General features: G+C 45.1%; 1 protein-coding gene across 3 annotated transcripts in view; it reads left to right on the forward strand.

The window, feature by feature from the left end:
• The first annotated feature begins 2,672 nt into the window (after positions 1-2,672).
• Positions 2,673-24,082, forward strand: part of PACS2 (phosphofurin acidic cluster sorting protein 2) — a 162,116-nt gene continuing 140,706 nt past the window's right edge. For all 3 annotated transcript variants that reach the window (XM_032778310.2, XM_032778311.2, XM_032778314.2), the window contains exon 1: positions 2,673-2,897. In XM_032778310.2, coding sequence (XP_032634201.1) covers positions 2,776-2,897 — 122 coding nt within the window. In that variant the 5' untranslated portion in view covers positions 2,673-2,775. The remainder of the gene's footprint in view (positions 2,898-24,082) is intronic.

The following is a 24,082-nucleotide window of genomic DNA, read 5'->3' on the forward strand; positions in this document are numbered from 1 at the left end:
GTATATTTGGGATTATGTTTTCCAATGTGCATTACTTGCATTTATCAACACTGAATTTCATCTGCCATTTTGTTGACCAGTCACTCAGTTTTTTGAGATCCCTTTCAATTTGTAGCTCTTCACAGTCTGCTTTGGACTTAACTATCTTGAGTAGTTTTGTATCTTCTGCCAGTTTTGCTGCCTCATGCTTTACCCCTTTTTCCAGATCAGTTATGAATATGTTGAATAGTACTGGTCCCAGTACAGACCCCTGGGGCACACCACTATTTAGGACATAAGAACGGCCAAACTGGGTCAGACCAAAGGTTCATTAAGCCCAGTATCCTGTTCTCTGACAGTGGCAAATGGCACGTGCCCCAAAGGGAATGAACAGACAGGTTATCAGCAAGTGATCCATGCCCTGTCACCCAATCCCACTCCTGCCCATCCTGGCTAAGAGCCATTGATGGACCTATCTTCCATGAATCTATCTAGCTCCCTTTTGAACCCCGTTATAGTATTGGCTTTCACAACACCCTCTGGCAAGGAATTCCAGAGGTTGACAGTGCATTGCATGAAAAAATACTTTCTTGTGTTTGTTTTAAACCTGTTACCTATTAATTTCATTTGGTGGCCCCTAGTTCCTGTGTTATGAAGAGTAAATAACACTTCCATATTTACTTGCTCTATACCACTCATGATTTTATGGACCTCTATCATATCCCCCTCTAGTTGCCTCTTTTCCAAGCTGAAAATTCCCAGTCATATTAATCTCTCCTCATACAGAAGCCGTTCTATACCCCTAATAATTTTTGTAGCACTTTTTTAACCTTTTCCAATTCCAATATATCTTTTTTGAGATGGGGCAACCACATCTGCACACAGTATTCAAGGTGTGAGTGTACCATGGATTTATATATTGGCAATATGTTATTTTCTGTCTTATTATCTATCCCTTGATGATTCTCAGCATTCTGTTTGCTTTTTTCACCAGGAGTCTCCTGGAATCACACTCTATCTCCTGGAGGCTACTTCAGCTAAACCAGGAGATTTGGGGCACTAACAATCAGGCATGGCAGCAGGGCTAAGGCAGATTCCCTTACCTGCCTTGGCTCCGTGTTGATCTGGCACTGTCCCTGTGGCCCCTGGAGGGGGGGCAAACAGTGGGGTCTCAGCTGCTTCCATCCCCAGCACCAACTCCGCAGCTCTCATTGGCCAGGAACTGCAGCCAACGGGAGTTGCAGGGGCGGTGCCTGTGGAAGTGGTGCGCTGAGAACCCCTTGCCCTGCTTTTTAGGCGCTGCTGCCAGAGGAATGTGCTGGTCACTTTTGTGAGCCGCATGAGGTAAACACTGATCCCCTGACTCTCTCCTGCACCCCAACCCCCTGCCCCAGCCTAGCGCCTGCACCTAAATTCCCTCCCAGAGCCTGCATCCTGCACCAAAACTCTGTCCCTGAGCCCACACCTCCTCCAGCACCTAAACTCCCTCCCAGAGCCCACCCTCCTCCTGCATCCCGACCCCCTGCCCCAACCACCTCCCAGAACCCCCACCCAAACTTCCTCCCAGAGCCTGTACCCTGCACCCACTCCTGCGCCCAAACTCCCTCTCAGAGCCTGCACTGCATACCCACTCCAGCACCCAAACTCCCTCCCACAGCCCACACCCCCTCCTCCACCCAACTCCCCTGCCCCATCCCAGAGCCCACACCCCTACCCTGGCCCCGAGCTCCCTCCAGCCCCTCCCCACCCCGCCTGGTGAAAGTGAGGAGGGGGGATGGAGTGAGCAGGGGCAGGGCCTCAGAGAATGGGCATGACAGGGGTCTTTGGGTCTGCACAATTAGACAGTTGGCAATCCTAGGAAGAATAGTTCTCAAACTGCTAAATCCTGCTTGCCAGGTTTTTCCTCCTTGAACCCCTATGGGTTCCCACCTCTCTAATTCCTCAACTTTATCTACCCCCACCCAGACTCCTTCCTCTGGGCTCTGCCCTTCCTTTCCTCTTTAGACTTTGCCACCTCTCTCTTTTCAGGCTCCTCTCCTCCGTTGGTTCCTCCCATACATTTATGGATTCCTTCTCCCTATGGTTCCCCAAACTTCTTCTCATCTCCCCCATCTTTTCCTCATGCAGGTTCATTCTGCTTCCTTCTCCAGGCTCCCCACGTCTCCCAGACTTTTGCCCTGCCAGCCCCTGTTCAAGCTCCCCATTTCTTATCCCCAAGATCGTCCCCTTCAACTCTCCAGACACCTGCCTTTCCCCAGGCTCTTCCACTTCCCTTCTGCTGACTCCTATTCTTTTCCTTCCTAAGCGTCTCCCTATAGACTTCTGTCCGTCTCTCTCTCCCTTCCCCAAACTCCTCCCCCCATCTCCAGGCTCTGCAGGGTGAAGATAAAGAGACATTCTTTAAATAGCAACTAGAGAACGCAGACAGGAAGCTTCTACCATTATTAAGCTCCCTGCTACAACACATCCTTATCTTCTCTGGTAACGGTGGAGGCCCCGGACCTCTAGAAGCCCTGCACGCAGACTGGTCCCCTCTTCTCTCTAGGCTCCGAGTCCCGGGCCGCGCCTCCATCGCACCTTTTCCCACGGCTCGGTCCTCCCTCCCCTAAGCCCCTCCCCTTCTCTACCTAGGCCCCGCCTTTCCCCACGCTCCTCCCCCCGCAGCACCCTGGCCCCGCCCCCTCCATGTGACCCTGGCCGGCCGCGGTAGGCGCGGCGCAGGGACCGGCCGGAGTGTGCGTCTCTCTCGCTGCAGGCGGCTACCGGCTCCGCTGCGGGAGCGAGGCGGCTGCGGCGATGGCGGCGGAACGGGGCCGCCTGAGCTTCCCGGGCGGCGCCGGGGTGTTGAGCCGCCCAGTGCCCATGAACCTATTCGCCACCTGGGAGATCGACGGCTCCAGCCCCAGCTGCGTCCCCAGGTTAGCCCCGGGCCGAGCCGCCGCCCCCTACCCTCCCGGGTTAGGCCTGCACTGGGACAGCCCCCCGGCCGGCCTGCATGCAACCCCCCTGGCGGTCCGGGTCCCTTCCCCGCTCCCAGGTCGGGCCGAGCCAGGTCAGGTGGGGCAGCCCCTCGCAAGCGCCTGCCCCCGGTTCTTCCTCTCCGCGGAGCCCGCTTCCCTACCTGCTGTGGGTCGGGTGAGTCCCGCAGGCCCCTCATGAGAGTCCTGGGCGTGCGCCTGAGGGCCCCCAGGATGGTCCTGGCTGCCCTACCCCGCCCCAGGAGGGTGCCCCGTCGTGTGGGGGGACCTGCCCCGGACCCCCTGCTAGGTGGGGAGAGCCTGGCTTTGTTCAGGGGGTGAGGCCGAGCTCAGGACTCGGTTTCAGGCCCGGGCGTTCCGTCAGTCAGCACTAACGTGGGGACCGTTCCTGAGGACAGGCAATGCTCCTCTCCTTCACAGCCTGGCTTGTTCCCTCACAGACCCCTCAGCCCTAGGGCTGCTCTCGGGTATGTCCGCCCCTATGCACATGTCCTGCCCCACTTCTGTATCCAGATGGCAGCCCGAGCCCCAGCTGTGTTCCCTAGAAGTGTACCTGTGAGGTCTATACCTGGAGGGGGTGTGTGGTGGGGAAGGGGCATGGGGTTAGGGTTGTGTGTCTGAATGGACTGGGTGAATACTTTGTGGAGGGATTGGAAAGGGCATTTCTTGTTGGTTGGGTGGTAAGGCACATGAATTGACATGAACAGGCAGGGGAGGCTTGGTTTAGCTGGTGACATCCTGGCCTTGGGGACTGCATCTTTTGATTAAGCTTCTGTTTGCAGATTCCTCAATTTTTAGTAGTACTTACCAGCATCTTCCCATTCTTTTTCGTTCTTATTTACTCGTGTGGGTATTGGTTGTTGAAAAGTGAACTGGGATGAGAACAGCTTAAGCTGTGTGAAGTGGGGCTTTGAGGTGGGTGGGTTGATGGAGAAAGGGTGCGGGTGGGAGCTTAGTTAGGCAGCAGTGCACCTTACTTACATTATCTCACTGGTCCCATTGTTTAGCCCTGACATCTCCCTCACGCTCCCCCAGCCCAGATAAACTTCTGTTGTCAGGGTTTTTATGATCATAACAGAAAAAAAAACATAAAAGTAAGCTTTGTAAATTCATATCAAGTCATGTTTTCTTGTTGCTAGAAACAAATCTTCAACCTGGCTTTTTATGATAAAAATGACACAAATTGAATGTGTACAATGGGCAGACAAGTTGGTGGATGGAATGCTGTGAACTCGGCATTCAGGGAACTATGCCAGGCAGCAGCACTGTGAGGGAAGTCACTGGAGAACACCCACTGCTGAGCCATGCTTCCCAGACTCATGTCAATGTCTATACTCCCTTACCCCAGTACCCTTGAGATGTCTGAGTGTGTTCAACCCCAACCTTCTATGGTCCACGAGAATAGGCATCCACGAGAATAGGCATCCACAGGCAAATTACAAGGTTAAGGCACTCCAGGAAATGAGGGGCATAGAATCTGGAGGTTGAACTCCCCAGCCCTGCTGCACAGCACAATTCCTTAGTTTCAAGGCCCTCTCCATTCCCTGGTGTGTTGCCTGCTTTTCATTTTTATTGCTATTCACTCAGTAAAAAGAACTCTGGCTCCATGTGCAGAGTAAACAGGTGTCCCAACTTCATTTGGCACTCCGCACCATGGGGTAGCTTAGCAGATAGTTACTGGTCCATTTACTCTTTTCTGTCAATTTTTTTCATGTTTCCCTTTCTGGTTCTTTTTCCTACTTGTCTTGTCTCTTCTGTGTATCCTTCCTTTTCCTTATTTTGTCTTATATGCATGTTGCTGACTCTGTACTCACTCAAAGGCTGCATAGTTGAGGGGCACCCATTAGTACTCCCTTAAGTTGAGCAGAGAAGATTGGGTTGGCGGCCTGCGAAGTGGGTATTCACCCACGAAAGCTCACGCTCCAAAACGTCTGTTAGTCTATAAGGTGCCACAGGATTCTCTGCTGCTGTACATGTGAGATGCTCTCATGGCCACTTTCATTAGGGGCAAAATTGTGAGCAATGCTGAGCTTTCAAGTAACGGCCTGCTGCTTTACTTGAAGAGGGGCAGAATGTTTGCAGTGTGTGTGAGGGAGATTGGCAGCTTTCCCTATTAACTCTGACCCTTTCTTTTGCTTCTTGTATACTCCCTTCCTCAAATGAGTCTGCCACACTAGTTGAGAAATGCACAAGTTTTTCATCAGTGTCTTCTAACAGTTTTGTATGTATGTATTCTAGCAGATGTCTAGGCTTCTGATGGTCAGGTTGAAAGTGCATTTCCATTCTAATAGCCTCTTTTCACTTGCTCGTAACTCTCCAAACTTTCTGGGCTGATATTTCCATGCTTGGTGATTATATTTGAATGTTTGAGCAAGATCCCTTTGTCTTCTAGTTTGTGTAGGAAAAAATATTCTCCCTCCCCCTTTTTTTTTTCTCAGCAGGATCACACCAAAAATGACTGAGGTTTGGCAGGTGACAGCAACAAGAGTGCTTGAAGTGCTACCGTCTTTGCTTGGTTTAGGGAGAAACAAATGAATATAGGAGTGAAATCACCAAGTATGCCAAGTAATCTTTAAAGCTTTAAAATGTGTTGTCAGGTTTCTAGTGTGATAGTTTGCATGAGAATGATCATCACTATTTCAATTAACCACACAGAACAAAACCCTTCAGATCCCTACTTTAATATCACGAAATGGAGGAGATTGTGGGGAACTGGAAGAAACTATAGTTCCCAGAATTATAAGAGACCTCCACAATTCTGGCTACATTCTGCAAATTAAACTCTGACAAGTTTTCTCTTGCTGCAAACATCCAATCTCTTTATGTACGTGGTTATTCTGCTTTAATAACCCAGCCTTGTAAAAAAACAAAAGCAGCAATAAAAAGATATTCCACTCTATCACACACCCTAATTACCTCAAGGAGGTGTGTGTTTCAATTCAATGGTGACTGGAATTAGTTGGTGGTTAACATCACTAGAGACAATTTTTATTTATAAATAACCCAAACCAATAAAATACAAAGCGAGGGCTGAGAGGAAGACTGAATTTGGCTGGGTGGAGGTTGGTGTTGCCTGGGGGACTGATGGAGGTGGCTACAGAAAGCTGGGCATCAGGAAACTTGAATTTGTGTGTGTGGAACTGGGGTTTGAGGGAAGCTGCGTTGTGTGACTGTCTGGGGATAGCTGGGAAGGAAACTGGATTTGTGTGTGGCTGGGGATAGAAGCCATAGGGCATGTTGTGAAACCTAGTGGATGTCTAAGGACTGGGGGCAACTGAGAACTGTTTGGTGGTTGTTGCTGGGTATGGGAATTTGGCCCTCCTGACTCACACACCTGTCCATGCTGTCTCCTTCCTGTGGTTGCTGCTATCACTACCTGCTCCTCCTGGTTGCTGTTTCCAGGTCCAGCAGGGGAGCAGCAGACAGAAGCTGCTTGGCTGCATGCTCCCCTCCCAGGTGCCACAGCAGCCTCTGGTGATGGAACCACAATTGCCGGATGTTCCTGCAGCCCAGTTGGATGCAGAATATTCAGTCTGGACCGTGGCAATGCGTGTCAGCCTGCAGGTGCGAGTGTTGTGTGAGATGCATGACACTTGGCAGGTCTGCAAAATGCAGCAGACTAACAACACTGAGAGTGCACAGCCAAAACTAAGTCAGAAAATTGAAAAGTTAGGTTCCTACAGAAACATTAATTTGGTGTCAATGCGTCTGTATCTTATACTGCACATTTTAGACAAACAATAATATGCTACATAGTTAACCAGAAATAGAAAATATTCCATATATTTATTTATCTCTATATATAGAATGCTGCTGTGTTAAGTTGCTCAGTGAACCTTTATTAGCCTTTCCTGGCTGTTTTAACTCTACCTGCTAACATTACATCAGATTACTGTTTTGCATTTCATTATATGTGGTGCAGGCACTACCTAAGAACACGAAGGTATCTGTGATTGGAGCGGTCAAGATATTTTAAAAAGGAGTGCTAAAGTTACTTTCCTAAGACTATATTTAACTTTAGGCACTCATCTTTGGAATTGTTGACCACGAATATTGCAAGTACTACCTCCTGGGATGCAGGAATGGCCTTGAAACATGCTATAATCAAATGAAAAGGTTACAGTAGAAGACACAATATACTTGATATGAGAATGAGAGCTTCCTCTTCAGGCAGACATCTGTGAAAACATGGAGGAAAGTGGAGAGGGTAATGGGCTTAGTGTGTGGTCAGGTATTTTCCTTGGGATTTTCATTGGCTGCATTTTTTCTTAAGCGTGCCTGTTGACTTTTAAGACTCTTCAAACACCACTGCTTTGAACTCAGCAAAAAGTCAGAGAATGGGTGGAATATGCAGGAGGGTCATGCTCTGGGAGGGAGCATTTCCTTCCTTTTTTAAAAGTTAGATTAGTGTAGCATGATAAATCTCTAGAGACATTTGTTTCCATTTCAGAGACATTCCTACCCTGTTGGCATACAGCGACAGAGGGGAGCAGTGATTGGAGCAGCAAGTGCTTGCTTATTGGAATACATAATTGGGGCTAAGTGCCTGCTGTTATTTTTTTTCTTAACACACACACACGCACTGGGGAATGTGACACATTTTGGAATGCTCTTGTGGACAAGTGCTTGCCAGTAAAGGAAATAAAAGGCAATGGTCTCACTCAGTGAATTGCCCTGTGTAGCCGGTACGAAGCCTTGAGTGTTGTGGGTGGACTGGTGGACCGAGAGTTGATTGACTGGAATGCTTTACTCCTTTTGTCCAGTTGATGGCTGATTAGCAGACTTTGTGGTGGATAATATATGGAATACCACACGTCGCAAGGACGAGAGAAAGATCTCCTTTTAGTTTTGATTTACTGAAAGTCCAGCCACTTCATGTAGACTTAGTAAATAAAAGTTGAAGTGCTAAGTATCTAGTTGCTTTATGGGGAGAAATGTTGTCAGAGGCCACATTTAGTTTGTGAAAATTAGTGACAAAGAACCATTGTTTTCTTCAGTGACACATTGCTTAGTTAAATCTTTGTGTCCCCGTGCTTGAGTGTTTGTGCATTAGGTAGAAGGGATTGTGGTTTCTCTCTGAGAGAAATAGATCAGCTTCTTTGTGTAATAAATGATTTGATGTGCTTATTCTTCTGCTGATGTCAGCTGTTTTTGTTTTTTTTTTAAAGTACTTTGTGGACAGTTGTTGCTCTATGTATAAAAGTACTTCCGTGGTATTAGTGACCATAATACCTCAGTCATGCAGAGCAGGCTGTTGATACCACTCCATCAAAACCATATGCTGCAGCTATGTTAAAACTATGTAACCTTTCTGGATTTTAGCCCTCTGGCTTCCCACCCATCTGATAGTGACAGGCACAGCTTTCCTTTATGTATATAATAGGTTTCTTGGGTCTGATTTTTGGAGGAACTGAGTATGTGTAGCACCCATTGCCTTAAATTGGAGTTACGGGTAATCGGCTTCTCAGAAAATCAAATTCCTTGTTTCAGTCATTGCAATCATATCACTGGTGTTACCTTATCAACGAAGTCTGACAAGTATATTTCAGAAGGCAGAAGCTATCTACCTGTTTCTTCCCAATAGTCTCACTCTTCTGCAATGAACTGCTGTTCTTAAAGGAAGGATATATTGGATAACTTTTCCTCTAAAACTTTTAAAAAATGATTTGAGAAAAGAAACTAGAGTTGTATGTTTCTCGAATCATGGTGCTGGTTCAAGAGGCAGGATGGTCAAGTTGTCTGAAGACTTTTAATTCCGAGTTTGCCACTGACTTGTATGATTTTAGTTAACTGTTCCTGCCTCAGTTTCCCCCTTCTGAAAAATGAAGATTCATTTGTTACAGTTTGCAAACTGCTTTGAAGGTGTAAAGTGCTATGTAAGTTGGCTAATCTACGATGGTGAATGTGACAACCTCCCATTCCGAGAGAACGTTTTGAGGCCCTAACACTGGGAGATTGAGGGGGATGGTTGGGGAAGTGAAGGAGGTGGTCTCAAGACTGTAAGACTGTCTTGCTAAGTGATCTCCAGAATAAAAAATGTGAGTGGATTAATGCTTTCATCCATGACAGGGTTTGCATTAGGCTATTGATCTGTTTCTAGGATTCTTGAAAGCACTTAAACTTAGGTCTCACAACATACATCTTATTGGAGCAAGTGTGTTTCCTCATACATCATTAGGAGAAACCAAGGAACCAAACTGAATAGAGCTCGGAAGAAGTCAGTGTTATAAATAAGTTGAGATTTCTCTATTCATCAGTGTAGTGTAGCACTTCAGTGTTAACTTTCCTTCAACACACATAAGAGGCAGTGAAATATCTCCATTTTGCAGATAGAGATCTGAGGGACAGAGAGGAGAAGTGACTTGCTCAAGGTCATCGAAGAAGCTTTTGGTGAAGGTGGGACTAGAACTGAGTTAGCCCAGTTCCTTAAGCCAAAGACCAACCTTCAGCTGATCATGGGTGACTGGGGTGAAGGAAAGCAAAAACTTGACAGTTAGGAAGAAAGATCAGAGGGAAAATATGGAGCTTCTCAACCTAGTCACTCCACATATAGTCTGTGCTTGAAGAGGAACTGTAGCCCAACAAATGAGTAAGAAGCAAATGCTGAAAACTTTTCAAAGTGCCATTTTGATTATGTTCCTCTGTAAACCCCGATCTGTATTTTCTAAACGCATCTCATGGTTTGCCTTTGCATGGGAAGTTGGCTGGTTAGTCTGCTTATTTGCATCATGTCTTGGCAGCGCTTCTAATTCCTATGGGCCAAATTCTGCCATTCTTATAACTGACCTTTTTGGGAGGGTAGTTCCTGTGGAATTAATGACCATCTGCCAAATTATGCTGCATTGCCAGGCCTGCTGTTATCCTCAGTCTTTCTCTTAGCTTTAGTGAAAATCCTGAACTGAGGAATTCCTCTGGGCCTCTAGCAAATTTTCCATTTTTTTATGAAGCTGGAATCAGAAGAAAAAGAGGCAGTGGAGAATTGGAGGAGAATTTGAGCATTGGGAGACAAGCAAGCTTGGTTAGGGTAGGTGTTAGTTTACTTGCCCACATTTTCTCCCTCCCTGAAAGCTACTGCAATTGTTATCCAGTCTTTACTGTCTTCTCTGGCTTTCAGTATAGCGTGCATTGCTGTTGTCGTTTGGCTGATAAATGCCATTTCTCAAGCAGTGGTGTGGGATTTGTAGGCCAAATGGATCTTAATGCAGACAATAAGTGGCTTAAATCTAATTGAAAGTGATAACATGAAGCTCGTCTCATAGTGAGGTTTAATTGGATTACAGTAATGTACAGTAATTATGTGGAGACTCACAGGGCATGAAGCCAGTTTCACCATGAGAGAATGGAATCTCACTAGTTGCTAGCTTGTTTATTGAAAATTGGGTGATCACCTGGAGAATTGGCTGATAGGTAAATAAACAAGTGACACTAGTTGCTAGGAGACTTTGGAAACTACTTGGTCCATCTTTGAGTGTTGCATAGATCCCCCTCTTGGGAGGAGTGCATCCATCTGCACAGAAGCGGATAACCCTTTGGGAAACAGTAGCAGTTAAGGGCTGCAAGTGTGCCTTATATAGATACCAGTGTTTGGAAATGAAGGTAGGAGTAACCACTTCCTCTGCCATTCATGAGTTGGAAGCAGTGAGTCAGGATCTCCATCTCGCCCAACTATTTCAGCCTTTCTTTGAAAAACTACTTAGCAAACTCATAGCAGCTTATTCCACACATTTGAGTGTCTTATCTAGATCAGGGCCATGCCATGGTAGCTGTGTGGTGACCAGCTGGGCTGCTCATTCTTTCTCTTACCCAGTTGTTGCCAGTCAGAATTCCAGGCTTTAAATGCTTTTTGCTTGCAGGACAGATGTCTGTTTCAGATCAGCAAGTCAGAAGCTTTTTACGTCTTTGTGCCATATATTTGACTGGGAATGATATCACTTGTGCAGCCTTTTCTCCAGGGGTTTGGCGGGATAAAGACATTGTCTGTTCCTTCTTGAGGCATTAAAGGTCAGTGCAACTGTTGTGGGGCAAACTGAAACTGGCTTATTTCAGCTCCTTTGGTGCAAAAATGAGGAGAGAAGCATGTATTATAATGGGGTGATAGCACAGCTGTAGTTATTTGTATTACCGTAGTGCCTAGGAGCCCTCGTCTTGGATCAGGATTCCATGATGTTAGGCGCTGTACAGACGCAGAACAAGAAAGCAATCTCTGACCCAAAGAGCTTACAGTCTAAGTATAAGACAAAAGACAAATACAGACCAACATGAAAAATACAAGGAAACAATCAGACAATACGGTCAGCAAGGGAGCTATGGTCTCAGCACGTCAGGAGCGTAACCGTTGTCAATGTTTTTCTAGGTATCACCAGGACCATCCCTAGCTGAGAGGGGGCTGTGTGGGGCCCCAGGCCTCCCCCCCTCCAGGATCTGAGAGGTGGGAGCTGTGGGGGGCCACTTTAGGGGGCCCTGCAGGCCCAGAGTGGCCCAGGAGATTATCAGGGGCTGGGAGCAGCATGCTCCACTTCCCTCATCTCGGCCCCAGCCGTGTTGCTCGGGGGATGGGGCTTGGGGGAAAGGACCCCACACACACACTCACTGGCAGCGGCAGGAAGCAGAGCAACCCGGCCCCAGCCCGCTCTACTCCACCAGCTCCCAGCCACGGTGCTCTGCTTCGCGCTGCCAGTGAGAGTTGGGAGCGGTCCTTTCCCCAACCCAAGTGACATGGCTGGAGCTGGGCCAAGGGAAGCAGAGCGGGCTGGGGCCATGTCTCTGCGTTTCCCGCTGCTGGTGAGTGCAGGGGATGATCCTTTCCCCACATTCACCAGCGGCGGGAAGTGCAGCGCTGTGGCTGGGAGCTGCAGAGTAGAGAGGGCTGGGGCCGGGTTGCTCCGCTTCCTGCCACTGCCGGTGAGTGAGGGGTCGCTGAGGGAGGAGGTGGAAAGGGAGTGGGCCAGGGCGGCGCAGGGGGGAAGAGGAAGGGGCAGAGCGGAGGGAGTTGTCCGGGGCCCCACACACCCCTAGGGACGGCCCTGCCCCTTGCAGGGGGGGCCGGCTGATGGATAGGGCTGGTTGCCAGGGCTGGTGCTGCTACCACGTATGCAGCACGCAGTTGCCTAGGCTAGGGCACCATGAAATTTGGAGCAATTTGGTGCCCCAAATTTCATGGTGTCCTACGCAGCTGTGTATGCTTGTACGCCTAAGGATGGCCCTAGGCATCATGCTAAAGTGTTTTGAAGAGGGATTTGAAGGAGGATGAATTAGTTCTGCAGATGGTTATGGGCAGCTTCTCTGAGGCATGGGAGGCAGCATAGGAGAAAGTATGAAGATGCTTGTTTGAAAATTTAACAAGTGGGCAATAGAGGCTGCTCTAAGGCAGGAGTCAAGGGATTCAAGGGGGTGGGAGGACATGGACAAAGTGGTGGCTTTGAAAATGATCTTTGCAGCAGTATTCTGAATGGATATAAGCAAGGCAAGACTTCATTGATCAATTAAGGAAAAAAGAACGTTGCTCTAGTTGAAAGGCAAGATAAGAGGCTGGACAAGAGTTTTAGCTGTGTAAATGGATAGGAAATGCTGTGTCTGAGACGTTGTGCAGAAAGAATCAGTAGGGCTTAGACATAGTTTGGATGTGTGGTCCTACAGAAAGTTCCTAGTCGATGAGGATGCTCAGAGTTTTTTCCTGAGAGACAAGAGGAATGGTAATGGTGTCTACTGTGATCGAGAAAAGGTAGCAGGAAGGTCTTGGGGAGAGGGGCCGTTTAAGAGTTCTGTTTTCACAATGTCGAGCTTAAGCTGATGATTGGACATCCAGAAGGAGATGTCAGAGAAATGAGCTGAGATTTCATTTTGAACAGATGGAGACTGGTCTGCAGTAGAGAGGTGGAACTGAGGGCCATCAGAAAGTGATGGTAGTTGAATTTGTGTTTATGGATGGGATTACCCAGGTTAATTATATACGTTAGTTAATGTTGAGATTAGCTTATTGTTTAACAACATTTTTTAAAGTGCTTAAAAAAGCCACATGCTAGATTTGTCTTAAAAATTGCTGTGCAGCATGGCAATCCAGAGTAGGGTTAGTGGTCCACATTTCAGATCACTTGAGCAAGGAGCTTCCAAGATGCATGCCCCTTAACAAATAAATAAATAAAAAATCAAAATTTTATGGTTCTGACAATTACATGCATGTGAGGCTCCAACTATGGGTCTGATCCTCCCCAAACTAATATCACCTGCTTGGGATTGATATCAGCTGCCATCCAGTCCCCACTGTCCCTTTGGGAAAGAGATATTTAAAAAGTTGGATCGATAACATGATTTGGGGTTGATGTTACAGCCATTTAGGCACATGCAGCAGGATTAGGGTTCTTCAAGCAACTGGAAGTCGGTAATTTGGTGGCTCGAGGTGACAAGCTGTGGCCTTTGGACCTGTGCAGCATCCATGTACTGTGAGTTTGAGTCCTGCTGTGGTTAGATGTTTGGCAGCATCTCTCTGTGCTTCCTGTGTGCTGCCCCAGCTCTGTGCAGACAGTTGGCACAGCAGACCTGCCCAATGACCAGAAGATCTATTAAGGTACAAAGGCACCCAGCCAGGTTTACTGTCGGCGAAGTGCAATACTAGTATCCTGCAGACTCTACTGGGCCATTAATACATGTATGGCCATAACAGTGGACCAACTCACTGCCCCTGAGATGGCTAGTTATTATCCATCTTGACCTTATCTTTTAGGAGGGGTCAGTGTGTTCTTGTTATCCTTGGGGAATGTTTTTTGTACCATCCTTGATATCGGGATGCTCTGGTACCACTTGATATCGGGATATGTTTGCATAAGTATTCTGTGCCTAGCACTTCTTAAGAATGTGTATTTCTACGATATCAGCTCTGTTCTTGCCAGATTCTGTGAGCTGGTCCTGCCTCTTGTTCACAGCTTGTCTTTACTGTCTTTATATCAGTAAAGCTTTGACTACTACTTTAGCCCAAGCCTCAGGCCTCTGATAGACGGGCTTATGTCTTAGGTTCTCTTCCTACTATACCTGTCCGTAGCAGTTTTCTGAATGTGTTGTGCATATTTAGCTCTCTGCCTGCATTTGCAGAGGCTCCTTGTGGAAGCTTTGCCATGAGAGCAAAGTTCTGGTCTGAGAGGATATTTCAGTGCTCCACAGGCGTACTCAGATTTTCCTTTAGAAGCATTGTCAAGGAAAATAATATTAATTAGAGTAGAGCTGAAAGATTCTAAAAGTAAGCAGCAGTTTTATGGTAATGTAACTATGCTGCAAGATCCTCGCCCATTTCCTGAACACTGGGACTGAGTGATTGGAGAAGCCATGTAGTTGTGACTCTCATCAGTGTAAGGATATCAAAATGGATTGCTGAGCATCAGGGAATGCAGCCATAATAGAGAACCCTATAATAAGGTATCAACATCCACTAATATGGTACCAGAATGATGTAATCAGCCAAAACAAGAATTCATGTGTATCATGAAAAATACACACGGAAAACAAATGTCACCTTTTTCATAGAATCATAGGACTGAAGGGGACCTTGAGAGGTCATCTAGTCCAGTCCCCTGCACTCATGGCAGGACTAAGTATTATTAGAATATTATAATTAGAGTAATTTATCCAATCTACACAAACACAGAGAACACTCTTATCAATTTCACATCTCAAAGTGCTGTAGGTCCCTGGAAAAAGGGATCTGAATGCAAAGATAGACATTAGAAAAAAACTTAAGTTGAATGACCCTGTTTTTAAAACAGCCAACCTCAAATGCGTTTTCCCACAAACAAACTGCTATAGAAAAATCCAGCCATGCACAAACTGCAGTAAGTATTCAAATGGTATTCTAATCCCAAAGACAGAATTTTTGTAGACCTTTTTCACCTCATTATAATGGAAACCCTGCTGCGACCTTCCCTGTGGTGGTATTATTGCCCTGCCATAATATTGCTGTGCCACATCAGAGCCCGGGTGGAGTTAGTGGTGTAAGTTGGGGTACTTTGGCTCAAGGGGTTCCCAACATACAGTCTATGCTGAGCTTATTTCAATTTTCAAAATGCTCTAAAAACCACATGTGTGGCAAGATTATCTTGAGTACTGGTACTTCCCTCCAAGAGGGGCTGGGGTACCTTTTGACAGAAGGGGTAGAACATCCACTGAGATGTTCTCAGGAAGTCTCTTGTTTTCCGCAACAACAAGGGAAATGCCCTCAGAACTTTATTAATGCAGAGTTAAGGTTGTTCAGCAACGCCTCATACCCTGCCAGAACACTGAGTGCCTGGCACTCCTGAAAACCAGGAAATAAAGATCACATGGCACCATCCCCATTATGCAACCCTAACTCTGCTCTCTTTCAGTGATGTTCTGCCTGCTCTAATGGATACTGTTGCACTCTATCCATATGATATGGAGCACTGCAGGGACACAACACTTGGGTATTTTAGGAGAAACTGTCAGACCAGGTCCTCACTAAAGCAAAAGTTGTGTGAGGTGAGCTTAATCAACACCAGCTGGCTACACCTATTCTTATCCTCCGTTTCACCTGTTCTATGCGGATGACCCTTGAGTGGCCAGATGTTACCAACATTTGTCCTAAGGATCCCCTGTGGAGCGTCCCCTGCACTTACCTCCTCACTAGCCTGCTGCCAATTCCTGTGGCAGGAATAATCTGTTGTGCTCCCGTGCTTGCAGAGCAGACATCACTCAGCACAGAAACAAGTGGTTCATGATCTCTCTGGATGTAGGTGCATCTCTCCATGTATTGCAGTGTGAGCTATTGTGACCTACTGCAAGTAATCCCTGCAGCAGTCAATGCGGTTGCCCTAACACATTGAAGGGCTGTTGGAGTGCAGGCAGATGAATGGGAGAATACACTTCTGTGGGACACAGCACCCACATAAAATGACACGTACCTCATGCCTGCTTATTACGGGACAGCCGTGGCTGAAACATATTTACAGTCTATCCCAGTGACACTTGTCAGCTGCAGGGGGCAGAGTGAAAGCTGCAGGGTGAGATGGCATTTAACTCTAAACTGTAGCTTTCAGAGGTTTAAGTATAGGTGCATTTCACGTTCTGGGAGGGTTCACAGCCCTGCCAATCAACTTTAACTGAGTGTTAACCAAGTTTTTGGACACTGAATCTCACTCTGGTCTGAAGCTTGTCGAGTTCCAAACACTCTCTTTGGTTCCTTTCTGGCTCCAAGACCAAGAAGTACCTAGGTAACGTTGGCACAGAAATAATAACAATACTTAGTTCTTAGAATCTGAAGCAGTGTTTCAGTGCTGTTTGCATAGGCTCCAATGGAGACAGCTCCTGTGGTTATGCCTCAGCTGGATCCAAGCTGTACACTGACTGAGGGTGGGGATGGGATGAGAGCTCTTGATTATTTCAGACTCTTCTGCTGCTGATATTGGCATTGCAGATCTCCATGGTATGATCGTGTGGAACTCATTAAAAATGTTAGCATTTGGCTGAGTGGGTACATGCCCCTGTCTCTCTCTCTGTGGAAGCCAGGGTATATAAAACCCCCACTTCACAGTTGTCCTCTTTCTGCTAGTCTGAGTGAATGTGGAATTAAGTTATCTCCTGGCATTGGGACTCCTTCACTTGGATATTTCAGCCTATCCCCAGCCAGCCTTTCTTCCTTAGAAAAGCTGTATTAGAACTGGGAAAGGTACAGAGAAGGACAACAAAAATTAAGGGTATGGGACAGCTTCCACATGAGGAGAGACTAAAAAGACTGGGACTGTTCAACTTGGAAAAAAGACGATTAAGGGGTGATATGATAGAGGTTTATAAGCAATGCACAGTGTGGAGAAAGTGAATAGGAAAGTGTTATTTACCCCTTCACATAACACAAGAACCAGGGGTCACCAGATGAAATTAACAGGCAGCAGGTTTAAAAAAAAAAACAAAAGTAAGTACTTCTTCACACAACGCACAGTTAACTTGTGGAACTCATTGCCAGGGGATGTTGTGAATGCCAAAAGTATAAAATTTGATCAGCTCATGGAGGATAGGTCCATCAGTGGCTTTTGGTCGTTAGCTATGGTCACATCCAGAGCATGGAGCTGTCTCTAAACCTCTGACTGCCAGAAACTGGGACTGGATAATGGGATGGATAACTTAGTAACTGCCCTGTTCTATTCATTCCATCTTGAGTATCTGGCATTGGCCACTGTTGGAAGACAAGATACTGGGCTAGATGGGCTATTGGTCTGACCCAGTATGACCATTTTTATGTTCTCTACTAGCCATCATTACAGTTTGGAAGGAAAGCATACTCTTCTGTAGCCCTGTAAGAACTGCTAACTACTCACAGTTATTCTTTGCTACTCCCTCTAGACTGGTGGGAGTTTATCCTGAAGACTAAGACGCTGGAATTTCCTGACCTTTGGAAAGCTGAGACGTTTTAACTAACTCTGTGAAGGGCCTGTAATGATCTGTTAGATTCAGTGTCTAGGCTCTTGGCTACAGACATTTTCTTTTCAAGCCCTCTTGGCTATAGAGTTCTAGGACCAGATCAGTGGGTGAGTCACTTTATGAAGAATGATCCAACTTATAAGTGTCAGTCATCTTTCTGTTATCTGATTAGTCCTTCCTCTGCACTTCAAGCAGTTTGACTCCAGTGCAGTTCACATTCTGGTCCATCTAGAGAAGAAAATATAAAGAGCCCACCCAAGAAGTACACTGATCCAGCAGTCCAGCAAAGTCACACTTATTCTAAAGGACTGAACTAATTTTAACTCCATCTCCTCATTATTCACATTTTTACAAGCATGCAGGATCACTTCACGTCAGTGGGTCCTGGAATTATCCATTGAGACTACACACTTTAACTTGGAGTCATTGCAAAAACCCAACCTCTTTTCCATACTTCTTGAGGAATCTTTCTGATGGATTGCTGAGAGACAAAATGCAATCTCTTATGGAAACAGAGGCTATCATGCAACCTTTCTAAATCTAATACACATACACCTCTACCCCGATATAACGCTGTCCTCGGGAGCCAAAAAATCTTACCGTGTTATAGGTGAAACCGCGTTATATTGAACTTGCTTTGATCCACCAGAGTTTGCAGCTCCGCTTCCCCCGGAGCACTGCTTTACTTGGTTAGATTTGAATTTGTGTTCTATGGGGTCGCATTATATTTGGGTAGAGGTGTACTTAGCAACTTTACTATTTGTCATTTTTGCATACTTTACCTGTTTTCTTTGTTACACTGGTTTGCGGTACCATTATTGATTTGTAATGGGTGCAGTATAAGAGTCGGTCTTACAGCCCATTTCTGCTTCCATTGAAGTCAATAAGAGCAAAATTTGGTCCCTAGACTTCAAATACTCTTCTCAAGGTATGGTCTAGTTTTGGTACATCAGTGTATATTAAATATTTAACGAGGCTTTTCCACCTTTTGGAGAGCGACTGATAAGTAATTTATTGTATCATCTCCTAAGCTTCTTGTCAGAGAAATGCATATAGTTGTATTAACAGCATTTTTGAGTTCTTGTTTTTCTACATGAGACAGTATAACTAACTTGCATCTTTCATTTGGAGTATTTCATTTCACTTGTGATATTGAAGAAGCTGGAAATGGCCCTTATATTTAGAAAGCCTATCTCCTTCCATTATAAAAAAAAATGTGAACTTTTCTGAGAACTTCGTACTTCCATTGTTTGTCCTAAGCCTCTTGGGGTATGTCTACACTACCCACGGATCAGTGGGTAGCAATTGGTTTATCAGGGATCAATACATTGTGTCTCATCTAGACACAATATATCGATCCCTGAACGCACTCCTGTCGACTGTGGAACTCCACCAGGGCAAGTGGCGGTAGCGGAGTCGATGCGGAGCCGCGGCTGTCGATCCCGCGCTGTGAGGATGGGAGGTAAGTCGAAATAAGATACTTTGACTTTAGCTACGCTATTCCTGTAGCTGAAGTTGTGTAACTTACATCGACCCCCCCCTCTAGTGTAGACCAGGCCTTGTATTTAATGGGGGATAGCCTTGGGGGCAGAGAAGTAGCCTTTTGCTGATCCCATGAAATTCTGTTAAGATTTGTCTGAGTTGTGAGCTGTTAGAAAGTGCTATTTCCCATCTGTGGCTTGTGGTGTACAGCTTGATATTTATTTATTTGGGGCAGCTTGTAAGGAACCCTGAGCATTCCAAAGCCCTGCACGTGTTCCCCAGCATAGATACTGCAGTAAACATCCTCCTGGCAAAGACTTGGGCCAGGTGCTTCAAAAGAAGCTGTAGAGTCAGGGAAAGGGCAGAGAAACAAGTAGGGCTGAGTGAAGATCCTGTTTTCCCCACTCATCCTTCACTGAATGAGGCAGGGGTCCAGTGGGAAAAACTGTATCATGTAATTAAAGACTGCATCATAATGTGGGGGGCTGAATTAAGGTTCCATGGGGAACCGTAAATCTGGCAATTCCTATCTTTTGAGTGCTCAACCTTGTGACCTAAGCTTTGTTTTACTATTGTTATTTGGGATATAATTGAATCTACTTTCTTTGACATCACATAAGAATTGGTCTGTATTTAAATGTTTTGCCACTGATTTCTAGCTAGCCATGTGCAAATAAACTGAAGATTGTGACTCCTTTGGAAGGCTGACATAAAGACGTTTATATATTGTATTAATGAATTTACAAGAATTCAGATATTGACAGTTATTTTGAACTAACGTAATTGTAGGCCCTATACTATAGATAGCACATGGGTTTTGCATTATTGTCCTTATACTATAATTGTTATACACGGTTTTACAGTAACTTTCATATTTGATTTTATGGACTGTCTAGAATACAGCAATAGTACCTGTGTGCCTGAGAACGTGCATTTTCCTGTTTTCATATTGCATATGTTAGGCTACTTAAGTAGCAAAAAAGCCCCTTGATAACCTGTTAATGCTGCAATCATTTCATTAGTATACTTGTGTTTTTTGGGTAAATCAAATACTTGATATTGCAAAAAATACAGGATTTTATATATTGACTGTGCAAGTAGTCTTAAATTGCTACTCAAATCTACAAATTCAGATTTCTAGATACATTTATTAAAGACTTTTGGAGTCCTGTAGAAGTTTATTGTGAGGCTGCATTCATAGGTATTGGTTCAGTTTTTTGGGTTCAATTTTTTCTAACCATGCCACACTTGTAACTGCATGTCTAAACATATAAACCTTGTTTTCTAAACTTTTATATCTTATGTTTTCAGAATTAAATTAAAGAAATGTTTGTACTATATACAGTACAGGGTTTAGCCGGTGACTTAGAACACTGTTTCTTTGGCACAAAAATGTGTATAATATATGAAGATTTGAAGGAATTAAATCAGGTACCATCTGACTTACAGTTCAATTTAGAACATTGATCTGTATGATCTTTTGTGAAGAGGAGAGAGAAAATGGCACTGGTAACCCTTGAGTGCTTGCTAGTTGTCGTAATATATTTTAATTTAACCAGTTCTGTAAAGTAAAATACAAATCCTATTTTAAAGCAAGGAACCAGTCACATTTTAAATGTGGTCCTTCCCTGGGTGCTTACATCTAGAATCAGAATAAATGGGGAGAACTCCAGCAAAAAGCTTATATGATTTTTATGAAGATCATTCATCTCTGGCATTGCTGCCTTGTTCTATTTTTCCAACCCTTTTCCAAAACCAGCGCTGATTTTGATTTGTGGCTCACAGAATCTGCTCCAGCTTCCTTATGCCTGTCCCAAGAACCTACCTCAATGGCCTCTGCCTCTGATTCAGTTGGCAGCAATTTTCTGTGTAAAAGGGATCAACCAGAAGGTCCAGTTTCGTGTTACTCATGTCTTGCTATGGGAAGAACTTCTTTTGTTTGCTGTTCTACCTATTCTGTACACTGCACCTGTGCCGTGGACTGCCCAGCCACTATTTTGTTGGGGAATTGAGATCTTAAGTCTTTCTCCATGTCTAGGAGGGTTTGTATCTCTCTGACCCTGCCAGGATTTCCCGTCTTACTGCACTTGTCTCTCTTAGGTTGTTGTGGCTTCTTGCAGGCTGCAGTAAAACACCTTCTGCCCCTCTGCTCTGCTTCAAGATCTTGCAGCATTTCTAGCTCCTTTGTCTATCACTAGGTTCTGGTCTACACTGGGGAGAGAGGGGGCGAGATCTAAGATACAGAACTTCAGCTACAAGAATAGCGTAGCTGAAGTCAACATCTTAGATTGATTTAGAATCACTTAGTTTGCGGCATGGGATCAACAGCCGCCGCTCCCCCATCATCTCTGCTTCCACCTCTCGCCGAGCTGGAATTCAGCAGTTGATGGGAGAGTGATCGGGGGTTGATTTATCACGTCTACGCTACACACGATAAATTGATCCCCGATCCCCGATAGATCGATCGCTATCCGGTGGGTAGACGTACCCTAGGAAATTAACCTATTGCTGAGTCCTGCTAGGATCTAAAACTGATGCATCTCAGATACCAAAATAGGTTAGAGAATTTGTCCTTCCTGACGTGTTTAGCTGCTAAGTATGATGGGTGGTTGGTTTACTTCTGAGGGAAATCACAACCAGCTCTCTGGATTAAAAATTGGTTAATGGAGCCATTTTGAGGTGGTGAGGTCACATAGTTGGTGGTATGGGGCCTGCCAGTTTGTTTCAGCAACTAGCCTGTTTCAGTGTGTGGACAGGACTTTTTCCAGGAAGCTGGCAATTATCTTGCAGGGGTGTATTTAACTAATAAATACTTATCCAAAGACAGCTTACTTTTGGCTAGTAAATGACAGTGATTCTGCTGCTTTTTATTTTGAAATCTGTGTGCCTAATCTATATTTCCTCTCAAAGTGTTTTCCGGGGTACTGGGGTAGTAATTAAAAAAAAAAAAAAAATCTTCATCTTGATAATATCAAGCTGCTGACTACTTTGAACTGTGGGTGTAGTAAAAACATAAGGGTGCAAAGAGCAGATCCCAGAAAAATTAACAAGGAGGGATGGTCCATACTTAAATGTAAAGGATCCATTTCTTCCTCCTGGCTTGCACAAGGGCATGCTTTACATTTTGAAAGTTCATCTGGTTTTCAGGGCTTACTTTACATTATTATCCGTTTTGGAAGGTGTATAAGAACTACAAGCAAGAATAAGAGAACTATTTGTGTTTGTATAACATGCCTGTTTGAGCTCTGTGGAAACTGGAGATTAGTCTCATGTTCATGGATTTCAATTTTTCAGCTCCAATAAACCCCCTATACCTGGTCAGTTAAAAGGTGCTGCTACCATTGTTCTCCTAAAGAGAGTTGCAGTGTTTCAGTTTTGACAGTAAAGCATGGCACTACTTGGGGGTCCAATTTCCTGTCCTTTCCAAGAGGAGCAGTTTCAGCTCTTTCTGAACGATGGGTGAGAGTGATACCTACAACGTGGTGAACTTGTAGAGCAAAAACCCTACATTCAGCGTAAACGTTTGCAATATTTTACTTAACTTTGCTGCTTCTTCTGCCACCTTAGCCCTCTGTTCCTTCCACTCGGATGTCATATATCAGTCTGCTGGTGGTCAAACTGCTGATGGTTCATATTTTAGCTGGAAAAAATGCTCCTTATTGGGATTCTGGTATGTCTGCATACAATGAAAAATGTTGAGTGGGCTGGGTTTAATTTTCAGCAAATTTGTATCAACTTCTGGGAGCTCTTTTGTTTAATAGAAATTCTTCTCTACTTTTCTCTCCCCCTTCCCACCCTCCACCCAACCTTCCCGACAAGGCTTGCTGAGGTATAGTTGATTTAATCTTATGACTGAAAAGAAAAATGCATAGATGCAAATATTTTGTATTTTGAAAGGGCTCCATTGTTAAAGCTTGCATTCAATGGACTCCCTCTGTCTTGCTTAAAGAAGCAAGTAGCTCATGTCACAGCCAGACCTTAGAACTTAATAGTGAACATTATTTTGTAAATTATGTTTACTTTTAAATGGCCAAGCCATCAAAACACTTCTGTATATGTAGGTTGGAAGTTGAGTGTTAGGAATAGTCCATTAAGAGGTAGCTGCTGTTGGAATTAATGTGTGAGATGACCCGAATAAGTGGCAATAATTAGATTTTTGCCTTGTTTGCTGCATTGTGATGCACAGGGAAGAAATGAAGGATGGTGGTACAATAAAAATGGTCATTTTAAACTTAAAAACATCAGGAATATCAAGTCTTGCCTTCCCAGATCCTCTGGAGGCCTCCAGTGGAGAATCTGGAGGTGTAATTAGGAAGTTCTATGTCCCACTAAGGGGTGAAGGTATTGGATCCAAGGGCTTCTTTGCACACAAGCTGTACTTCTTTAACTATACCAATATAAAGTGGCACCGTCCCCTACTATGGACACAGTTATAGCTGTATATATGTACTTGTACAAGTACAGCTATTGCTGTTCAGGAAGGGGAATAAGCTATACATATTAATCTTTTGTATTGCAGTAGTGCTTAAGTGACAACCAGGAATGGGTCCCCATTGTGCTAGGCGCTGTACAGAGCAGCAAACGGCCTCTATCCCAAAGAGCTTATAGCCTAAATAGGCCTGCCAGCCAGCCAGAGGGTGGGCGAGGGGTATAACATACAAACTGTGTGAATAGTCTGATGGCAGCAAACATGTTAGCTCTATATTATATGGGTTTTTTGGGTGGCTTTACTTAGGAGGAGATCAGCTAAATGGAAAGAAGAGGGAAGGGGACAGGACAGTGGGGAAGAGGGGCAGATATGGAGTGTGGGGTCAGGGGACTTGAGCAAAGAACCAGTCAGAGAAACCAAGACAGTCCATTCAAAACTATGAGTTCTCTGAATGTCCAAAAGACCCCGCTTCGCTGCATTCTGCTGGCTGGAGTCTGTTGTAAGGCATATTATATTAATCGCACCTGAACGTTATACTGGTACAAAAAAACTGTGTTGACCAGGCCTTAACAAAACAGCTTTTCTTCAGTTGTCTGCATATTAAGCATAAATGGTTGTTAACAAAAAAGACTAAGCCAGAAAAGACTGTTACTCACCTTTGTAACTGTTGTTCTTTGAGATGTGTTGCTCATATCCATTCCAGTAGGTGTACATGCTGCGCATGCACGTTCGTCGGAAGACTTTTACCCTAGCAACTCCAGCGGGCCGGCAGGTCGCCCCCTAGAGTGGCGCTACC

Source organism: Chelonoidis abingdonii, chromosome 7 (assembly GCF_003597395.2).
Source record: "Chelonoidis abingdonii isolate Lonesome George chromosome 7, CheloAbing_2.0, whole genome shotgun sequence".
In the NCBI taxonomy this organism is placed as follows: domain Eukaryota; kingdom Metazoa; phylum Chordata; order Testudines; family Testudinidae; genus Chelonoidis; species Chelonoidis abingdonii.